Genomic DNA, 10,000 nt, shown 5'->3' with positions numbered 1-10,000 from the left:
AAAGTAAAGGGTTTGTGTGGTCTGGATGTTTGTAAATCTAATTAAAGCAACACTGGAATGCGTGAAAATTCTACTGAGGTTAATAATGAGAAAGCAAAGATCAAACTTTCCTGTTCTCGTGGCATAAAAGAGCGACTTCCAGGAGACTCTCACTCTGGTTGACTTCACTGGGTAGTCTGCCTCAACCAAGAGTCAAGATATGGATCAAGAGCACTTTATAAAATGCATAGCTGTTAATAGTTTATTTTTATCAGGAATATTTATTTTTCATTGTTTAAGTTCTAAATAATGATAATTCACTTTCTCATTTTACCTACGTGAATTTTGATCTAGTATAAAAGATAAAAGATATTGTCTTCTGGTAAGGAAGGGGGAGCCATGTCTAGCTTGGTTATAATCCCCCAATATAGGTTAATCGGGCTCTGCCTGTGTGACATAGTGCTGTTTCATACTCGAGGCTGCCTTCGACGTCCTGGGATTTAGTGAGACCGAAAGAGCGAACATATACAAGGTAACAGCTGCCGTTATGCAATTCGGAGAGATGGGATTCAAGCCGAAAGGCACCGATGAAGCTGAACCCGCCGGCGCAGAGGTGAGTAAAACGCATGATATCTCAATAGAATGAAAATATATCCAAGTATTGGCATTGACAAAATTGCACAAGTCAAGCCACGCTTTCCTGCAGTTTATCATTGTTTATGTTGAGGAGCAATAGGTGAGTAAAATATTACTATCCACAGGCTGGGAGGATTATCAGTAAACTCCTGGGAGTAGAGGCCGGTGACCTTTACAAGTGCTTCTTAAAGCCCAAAGTAAAGGTCGGAGAAGAGTTTGTGGAGAAGAATATGACCGCCGAGCAGTGTACCCAGTGGGTGGGCTCCGCGGCCAAGACTATCTACGAACGCGTCTTCAAGTGGGTGGTGAACAAGTGTAACGCGATCCTCAAGACGGACCTCGAGCGTGCCAACTTCATTGGCGTCCTTGACGTCCCCGGCTTCGAAATATTTGAGGTAAGTCTCCCTTAAGACATTAAGACATTTTGAGTATTTGGAGGGTAATCTAAGTAAAAAAAAAAAAATGGGGAAAGAAACTTTGGAGTGAGACCCGTGAAATAAAAGCAATCTTACTCCGTAGAACAGAACTGAATATGGCTAGCAAAACAATATACAGCTTGATCGGGGAAGAGCAATATATTATGATATTATGATTACCGCAATTTGATTAAAATGTGGAATACACTTTCAAGTGAGATTGTTTCTCTTGTTGACATTAATGAACACTGTCTTCGCATCGAGAGGACCGTGCTTGGGTCCAGGCTTTATTGATTTTTTTTTTCCTTGATGCCCTTTCATGGATCTGAATATTATTACTATTTTTTTTATCATTATTATTATTATTATTATTATTATTATTATTATTATTATTATTATTATTAATAATAATAATAATAATAATAATAATAATAGTAATCGTAATAATAATAATGATAATGCCACTCTCTATTTTCTATTTCTTGTGTGTTTAAAACGCTGTGATAAGACAAGTTCCGGTGCAGCATCAACGCTGTTACGCCAAAAGAAGAAGCACAGCAACCTGTAATTTCCCGCAGCACATTTAGGCATCATGTTCCTTTTTATGCATTTCGCCTTTGCACCCTCAGGTTAATGGCTTCGAGCAGATCTGCAACAACTTCTGTGACGAGAAGCTGCAACAGTTTTACAACCAGCAGATGTTCTTGCTGGAACAAGAGGAATACAAAAAAGAAGTCATCGAGTGGACCCCCGTGGACTTCGGCATGGACCTAAAGGCCTGCATTGAGCTCTTTGAGAAGGTAAAAATCTGTCCTCGTGATAATCACTGTTCTATGTACTTTTTTTTATGTTTAAAGATAAGTTTCTACATGATTTTGTTTACGTAGCACTCACTCTAAGATAAATGTCTGCTTTCAGCCAAAAACAGGTATTCTGGCCATCATGGATGAAGAATGTATTATCCCTGAGGCCACTGAAAAGTCTTTCGCCGAAAAGCTGAACGCCAACCATCTCGGTAAAACTCCAGTTTTCGTCAAGCCTAAGCCGCCAGAGGAGGGCCAAGCTGAGACCCACTTTACCATCGTTCACTACGCGGGCTCCGTGAGCTACAACCTGACTGGATGGCTGGAAAAGAACAAGGATCCCTTGAACGAATCCTTGGTCGACCTTTTGAAAAATTCTTCGAACGAACTGTGTGCCAGCATCTTCGCAGAGCAGCAGGAGCTTCCCCAGGAGGCGCCCCCGGAAGATGCCGAAGAAAATAGCGGTAGGTTAATAGTTCTCTATTTTTTTTTTTCGAAATTTTTACTTTTCACACATTCCTTGACATGTGCTTCTGGTGCATCTGCTGCACTTTTGAATGTTTGTGATAACGACATTACATGACTATTGTATTTACATTTCAGAGGAACCTGAAACAAAACCTGAACCCAAACCGGACCCAAAAGCAAAGACAAAGGCGAAACCAAAGCCAAAGGCCGCAGCAAAGCCTGCCGTCACGATCAAATCCTTAACGTCTGGATATAAGGTGCGTCCCTCCACCTACGATGACTGCCTTCGCTAGTTTTACTCAACTAATATGTATGTCCACTGTGACTTTGTGCACACATAATTAAAACACGGAGTCATCGTTTAGTATATGCATCTTTTACATTCACAGAATCAGCTGGATAGGCTACTGAAGACCTTGAAAGCCACCAGGCCTCATTTTATCCGCTGTATTTTGCCCAACGAGACCATGACCCCAGGTATGTACGGAGATGTTAAACAAGACGGGTTCAGGAATGTACATGGAAAACAACCAGACTTGTCACGTTCTTTCCTGTGCCATTAGGGGCAACTTAGTTATTTTCCTTTCATCATATGAACTTCTTTCATCCATTACTCCACGCAATACACGATTAACTTGTTCACTTGTCACATTCCTATTCTACGTCTCTCTTGTCTTGCTTTTATTACGGATCGCTGGTCTCGATGAGTCTCCTCCAGCGTGCATCATCCAAGGCCTTGGTTTCATCTGCATTTTCAACCGTCAGCCCCTCGATTTTCATTTTTAATATACGCGTATATCTAACCATCTCCCAATTCCTGATTATTGCCATCCTATATTGTGGCTAAGCTTCCTTGCCTTATTCCTTTCACTGGTAAACTAGAATCGTAGTGACTAATACTTTTGTTAACGTTTGGCCTCTGCTTTTACACGTGATATATTTTATCATGTGTGTTTTTTCCATTCATGGCTGGATGATCTTTGGTAATGAAAGAAAATAACGGGCAATTTTAGGTGTGATCGATCCTTCTTTGGTGCTGCATCAGCTGACCTGCACCGGTGTGCTGGAGGGCATCCGCATGCACCGCATCAGCTTCCCCGTCAGAGTCTCCTACAAGGACTTCAAAAACCGGTTTGTGCAATTCAACTGCGTTTATTACAAATGCCTTGCTTTTATAAGTTATTGTTTGTTTCGAATATGTGTGAAGGGGACAGAAGAGAGGCGAGCCAGAATAAATGTTGAGTTAGTGAGAAACCGGCTCTCCACAGGTACAAGATCTTCGCCTCACAGGAGATTGCGGGCATGACTGAAAGCAAAAAGGCTTCAAAGAAGTGTCTAGAAAAGGCAGACTTGGAAAAGGATCTCTATCGCCTCGGCAAAAAGAAGGTAGGGTCAGTTTGAGTTTTTCATGTTGTGTCATAAAGTAGTTGTTTTTTTCCCTTGCTAGGTTCTCTATTCTCCTGCTTTCGGATAGTATCATAGTTATCATTTCCTCTTTTTTCTCCCCTTTTCTCCGCTTTTCATGAATACCTGATGAATGATATGAACATATTGCTTGATATCCACTTAGATCAAGCTCTTCCTCAGGTTTTCTTTCGCTCGGGCGTTTTGGATACCCTGGATAACATGAAGGAAGAACGCAAGGAGTTGATCATTTCATGGCTGCAGGCGTGGATCAGAGGCTTCAACACCAGAAAAACATATAAGGAGATGGAGGAGAAGCGGCTTGCTCTTATAGTGATGCAGCGTTGCTTGAGGAGGTACATACGGATCCACTCCTGGAAGTGGCTTGGTCTTTTTGAGGCAATTAGGCCCATGCTTAACATCACTAAGATCGAAGACGAATTGAAGGAACTCGAGGCAAAGTACAACAAGAGCCAGGAGGAGCTGGAAAAGGAGACCACACATCGCAAGCAGTTGGAAATAGAAAATTCAAAACTTCAGGAAGACAAATATGACCTGATTGTGACTCTTGATGCCACCAAAGGAGAATTGAGTGAATACATCGAGAAACAAGCTAAGCTAAAATCACAAAAGAGTGACCTCGAGCTACAGTTGCAGGTAAGTTCTCGAGGCTTTGATAAGTACAAAGATAAATGTTATACACGTGGTGATATGAGGCAGAACTGATACTCGATGTCTTGTGTTGCCGCTTGATTCTGTAAATGTATCACAAAACAAAATAAGAAATGTAACAAGTTTTCGTGATAGGAATGACGTGTGAAAAAAATAATCCATATTATTCCTTTTTTTAGGATACCAGTGACCGGCTACAGAAAGAGGAGGAAGCTCGCAGCTTCCTCACCGAAACCAGGACGAAACTGAGGCACGAAATTGATATCCTCAAGATACAACTGGAGGAAATAGAGATAGCGGTGGGCAAAGCCGAATACGCCGCGGCGGCAAAGGAACAAGTGATCCTAGACCTGAAGGAAGAGATCAACAGCCAGGAAGAACTGATAAAGAAGGTAAAAAAGGAAAAGAAACACCTCCAGGAGATAAACCAGAAGACTGGGGAGGACAACCAGTGTATCGAGGACAAATGCACCCACCTCACCCTTCTCAAGGGTAATCTGGAGAAGCACCTCGAAAAGCTTGAGGGTTTCTTGGAGCACGAGAAAAAAATTCGCAGTGAAGCCGAAAAACAAAAAAGAAAGTCAGAAAGTGACCTTAGATTGACCCAGCAGACGGTGACTGACCTCCACAAGGGTCGAAAGGAGCTGGAACAAGCCTTAGACCGCAAGAATAAGGAGGTGTCGGCACTGGTAATTAAAGTGGAGGAGGAGCACCAGCAGGTCATCAGGCTCACGAAGCAGATTAAGGAGAGCGAGAAGCGCCAGGCAGAGCTGGAGGCTGAGAGCCTTCAGGAGCGTCAGGCGCGCTCCACCGCCGAGACAGCAAAGGTCGCTCTTACCCACGAAGTGTCAGATCTGAGCAATCGTCTGAATGAAGCGTCAGCTGTCGCCACGGCCCAGATGGAAATGAATAAGAATCGGGAAGCGGAAGTTGCCAGACTTCGTAATGACTTGAAGGACAAATCTCTTCAATATGAAAATACGCTCTCCCAACAACACAAAAAGCACCGTGAAAATATGGAGGGAATGGTGGAGCAGATTGACGATCTCAGCAGGGCGAGGGCCAGGTGAGTCGTGGCTGCAAGTTTGGCTCAGATGGAAGGTGAATTTTCAGCTGTGGTAAACTGTTTCAATACAGCAAAGGGGAAAGTTAAATGAATGAAGAAAGGTCCTTGATTTTTTAGAAAATAAAAAACTTACTTTCAACAAAAATTAGGTGAATGTCGTCAGTCTCGCTACTAACGAGGCGGGCGATAAATAGTTCTTCGGTCCTCGTTTGTCTGTCTGCTTTTGTGTCCGTCTGTCCGCTACTAAAATGGTTAAAAAATGGGTGGACGTCACCAATTACGTATGAGATCATTCTTAGACGAATATTTCAAGCTTATGAAATTTTGGGAAACTCCGACAAAACGGACTGAATTATGCAAATTAATGATAAAAAATGATTGAATGATGGTAAAGTTAAAAACTGACTAAATAATGATAAGAGTTCACTGACGATATCTCAGGCCGGCAATAAGGAAGCAAGTTCAAGTCACTAATGTTGTTACAAGAAAGAAAATGATAGACATTAATGCAACACTGCCTGGCCCCAAAACGCCTCCGTGGTCTGGTGGTTAGTGTGCCTAGCTACGAATCCGCGGGCCCGGGTTCCAGTCCCGGCGAGCAGCTCACACAGCTGTTCATTCTCCCTTTCGGGATGATCAATAAATGGGTACCTGGGGAAGGTAAATTGTGGTAACCCGGATGTCACAATGGCCCTGTGTCCCGGTGTAATGGGTTCTTCCCACCACAGCTTCAAGGGCTGATACGATGGAGATGAGCACCGCGGCCACGCGCAGCTATAGCACATGCTCCTAACTTAACCTTTACCTCCCTGGCCGCGCCCCGCACTCCAGACACCAGGGGACACTCATAGAAACGTCCAGCATAAGCTCGCCTCCTCCACAAGGCATACCAATACATAAGAGCTAAGAGCGGGAAATTTTAGAAACTTTATGGTAACAAAAGAAGAAACGATTCTTCCGTGAGACTGGCAACACAGCCAAGTTTCTCAAGTAACCACAAAGCTCCTCTTAGTGATTCTGAGTCCTGGGGAAACAAAGTCAGCTCTACCTTAAACTTTCAGAATTTGGAAGTTACATGAAAATTCTGCACGCAGAACCCTCCCCGAATGAACTTGAGCTCAGGTGACGGATCTTTGGGAACAGCTGAAACCTTTCATAACAGCCACACACACCTGGGAAGCGAGACTCCCACCCATCCCCCCGATTTGTACCCTGTACCTATTCACTACTTGTTGGACGGGAGATACGGATTAAAGGAGATTGGGCATCCGTCTCCATACCTCCCGGGAATCGAACCCGGGACCTCTCGGTGTGTGCGTGTGTGTGTGTGTGTGTGTGTGTGTGTGTGTGTGTGTGTGTGTGTGTGTGTGTGTGTGTGTGTGTGTGTGTGTGTGTGTGTGTGTGTGTGTGTGTGTGTGTGTGTGTTTGATCCTCAAAGCTTCCTTTTTATTACAGGGTGGAAAACGAGAGGGACTCCTTAAAGCAGGAGTTAGAGGCGGCCAGGAACACTATCGACAGAATTATTCGTGAAGGGGTAAGGAGCCAAAGTCTTCCTCCACCTTAACAATGATGCTCAGCAAAATACGCAGATTTTTAACGCATGATTGGCATTTCTGCAGGATTAAATTACTATTGTCTTCGATGTTCTTTTCAGGCTGACTTAGAGCAAACCACCAAGGACATCAAGCACCAGCTTAACGAGGTACAGACCAGGTACGACGACGCCGTTAGAACTCTCAGTGATCTTGAATCCACCAAGAAAAAACTGACTTCTGACAACAAAAGTCTTGGGCGGCAGCTGGAGGAGGTCGAGGCTCAAGTAGATGTCCTGTCCAAGTTGAAGATGTCCCTCGAGAGCGAAGTGCAGGACGTCAAGAATGCCTGCAACGAAGGACGCCTCGTGAGTCTCTTTATCTCTTTCTTGATGGGCGTTGTGTTCAGTTTGCTGCATCACACATTTGATTTTCTTCTATTGGTTTAGGAGGACTTAATATTTTTTTTTACACAGATGTACACCACGTTGCTGGAAAAATACCGTAACCTGGAGCCTGAAATAGGTGTACTGAAAGAGAAGCTGGAGGAAGAGTGTGACGGCAAAACTAATCTCCAGCGACTGCTGTCTCTAGCCTCCGCTGAGGCCGACAAGTGGCGCAATAAGTATGAGACTGAGGGTGTGATTCGCGCCCAAGAACTGGAAGCCGCTCGCCAGAAGTTGGCTTATCGCCTAGAGGAAACCGAAGTCCAAATTGAGCAGCTGAATGTTAAGAATGCCGGACTGGAGAAAATGAAGCAACGGACGGCAGTGGAGCTGGTTCAGATACAAGGGCAGCTGGAGAGCACCAGAGCATTAGCTGCTGCCGCCGAAGAGAGGGAGAAAGAGGCCGAAAAAGAAATTGATGAGTGGAAGACAAAAGTGGATGCCGTTACTCTCGAACTTGAGTCTTCACGAAAAGAATGCCGCAACTATGCTGCCCAGAATTCTCGTGTCAGTGCCGCTTATAAGGAAACCTTGCAGCAAATTAACTCCCTGCAGCAAGATAAAGACAGCCTAGCAAGTGAGAACAAGACCCTCATGGACCAGATCTCAAACAGGAGTCAGACTTTGCACAACATCCAACTATCTTTCAAGCGTCTCCAGGGCGAGAAGGAGGAGCTACAAGCTGACCTGGAGGAGGCCGAGATCGCTTTGGAACAGGAAGAAATCAAAGTGCAGCGCGCCCAGGTGGAGCTCAATCAGCTCAAGCAGGAAAATGAACGCCGCCTCCAGGAGAAGGATGAGGAGTTCGACAACACCAGGTAAGATTAAATAAAAAATGAAGAGGGGCAGCTCCAAATATTGTCCGTGTGATGGTCACCATATGATGGGCGAATATTTAGGGAAGTGTGTTCAAAATTATTTTTTCTTTCACAGGAAAGCTTACGAACGCTCACTTGAGTCCATCAGAGCGTCATTAGAGACAGAGGTCAAAGATAAAGCCCAGGCAGTGTATATGAGGAAAAAATTGGAGGCTGACATTCATCAACTAGAAGTTTCTCTTAAGCGCACCAAGGAAACCAACACTGATCTACAAAAAGCTTATGAGAGGATTCAGAGTGAGAACGAAGATCAGCAGGCCAGGCTAGAGGACAGTGAGCGCTTGGTCGCCCAGCAGCAGGAACAGCTGCGCGTCCTCGAGCGTCGTGTGGGCTCCGTGATGGCCGAGCTGGAGGAGGCTCACACCCTCCTGGAACAGGCAGACCGCAGCCGCCGTAGCGTCGGCGTTAAACTTTCTGAGGCAGACGACTACATTCGCAAACTGACTTCGGAAAACGAGAGCTTGTTAGCTTCTAAGGAAAGACTAGATGACGAGCTTCAAAACATACAGGTAAGCCATCATATCCATTATGTTCTCCTCCAAGATGTGCATGAGATATTTTCTTTATACTGATACACCTATTAATACCTTCAGAAAATTTCATGTATTTTCATGTTTGATATGATTTTATGTCTTCTTTTACAAAAAGTCAGTGTTACTCTTAAACCGTTTCAGGCCGACTTCGATGAAATGATTAAGGAGGCCAAGAGTTCCGAGGAGAAAGCCAAGAGGGCTGCGATGGACGCCTCTCGGCTGGCTGATGAACTTCGCTCAGAGCAGGACAACGCTCAGACACAAGAGAAGTTGCGCAAGGGTCTGGAGGTTTCATTGAGAGAGACACAGGCTCGCATGGATGATGACAGTAGCAGCCAGAAAATGAGTAACTCCACCATCGCCAAGCTGGAGTCTCGCATCAAGGATCTTGAGATAAGTCTGGAGGAAGAAAATAACCGCCACTCCGAAGCCCAAAAGAATCTAAGAAGAGCTGAGAGGCGTGTCAAAGAGCTTACGGTTCGGACAGAGGAGGACAAGAAAAATCACGAGGGCATGCAGGACCTCGTCGACAAACTCCAGCAGAAAATCAAAGGATACAAACGTCAGATGGAGGAGGCCGAGGAGATCGCCGCCTTAAACCTGGCCAAGTACCGCAAAGCCCAGCAGGAGCTCGAAGAAATAGAGGAGAATACGGCCATTAGTCGCAAAGCCATGCGAATGGAAGCGCCTCAAGTAGTTGCTTAAATATTGGGCGCCTCGTGCATCGTGCCCCTCAGATGCTCCCCTGATGTGCTGAACACCCGCCTCTTGCACGCCAGAATGCACATCAGATGAATAACTTATTGTCCATTTGATGTGAAGTTAAGGACAGCTCAGGGAGTTCAGGCAGCCTCATTGAAATAGCATTATCTAATACTATTTAGTGTGTTAAGTAGATGATTAGATTTTTATCTGAGCAGAAGTTGCCGTAGATCAAAGCGTGCGGGTGATTTTCAACGCCTCCAGAACCGCCGTGTGATTTTTTTTTATTCGCAGTCGATCTGTTTGACGAATCTACATGTGTTTAAATGTATGATTAAGCAGGATTAATAAATTTATTTATATGTTACTTTTCTGAGACGGAAGCCCCCTGTTATGGTTAACACTGATCAAGCGGAGAAAAGAGTTGAGGCCATTCGTCTTGTGCCTGTCAAGTGTGTGGACGCA

The 10,000-nt window shown here is 44.6% G+C and overlaps 1 protein-coding gene across 2 annotated transcripts in view; it reads left to right on the top strand.

Moving 5' to 3' along the window:
• The window catches only part of LOC127007447 (myosin heavy chain, muscle-like), a 15,897-nt gene extending 5,995 nt beyond the window's left edge, over positions 1 to 9,902 (top strand). For both annotated transcript variants that reach the window (XM_050878485.1, XM_050878486.1), the window contains exons 9-23: positions 458 to 592; positions 741 to 1,010; positions 1,661 to 1,831; positions 1,950 to 2,298; positions 2,438 to 2,559; positions 2,692 to 2,779; positions 3,316 to 3,433; positions 3,571 to 3,688; positions 3,890 to 4,363; positions 4,558 to 5,444; positions 6,900 to 6,978; positions 7,099 to 7,344; positions 7,453 to 8,240; positions 8,356 to 8,809; positions 8,975 to 9,902. In XM_050878485.1, coding sequence (XP_050734442.1) covers positions 458 to 592; positions 741 to 1,010; positions 1,661 to 1,831; positions 1,950 to 2,298; positions 2,438 to 2,559; positions 2,692 to 2,779; positions 3,316 to 3,433; positions 3,571 to 3,688; positions 3,890 to 4,363; positions 4,558 to 5,444; positions 6,900 to 6,978; positions 7,099 to 7,344; positions 7,453 to 8,240; positions 8,356 to 8,809; positions 8,975 to 9,538 — 4,863 coding nt within the window. In that variant the 3' untranslated portion in view covers positions 9,539 to 9,902. The remainder of the gene's footprint in view (positions 1 to 457; positions 593 to 740; positions 1,011 to 1,660; positions 1,832 to 1,949; positions 2,299 to 2,437; positions 2,560 to 2,691; positions 2,780 to 3,315; positions 3,434 to 3,570; positions 3,689 to 3,889; positions 4,364 to 4,557; positions 5,445 to 6,899; positions 6,979 to 7,098; positions 7,345 to 7,452; positions 8,241 to 8,355; positions 8,810 to 8,974) is intronic.
• The last annotated feature ends 98 nt before the right edge of the window (positions 9,903 to 10,000 follow it).

This window comes from Eriocheir sinensis, chromosome 35, assembly GCF_024679095.1.
Source record: "Eriocheir sinensis breed Jianghai 21 chromosome 35, ASM2467909v1, whole genome shotgun sequence".
Taxonomy (NCBI): domain Eukaryota; kingdom Metazoa; phylum Arthropoda; class Malacostraca; order Decapoda; family Varunidae; genus Eriocheir; species Eriocheir sinensis.
The sequence above is the reverse complement of the archived record's forward strand: the minus strand, read 5'-3'. Positions and strand labels throughout refer to the sequence as shown.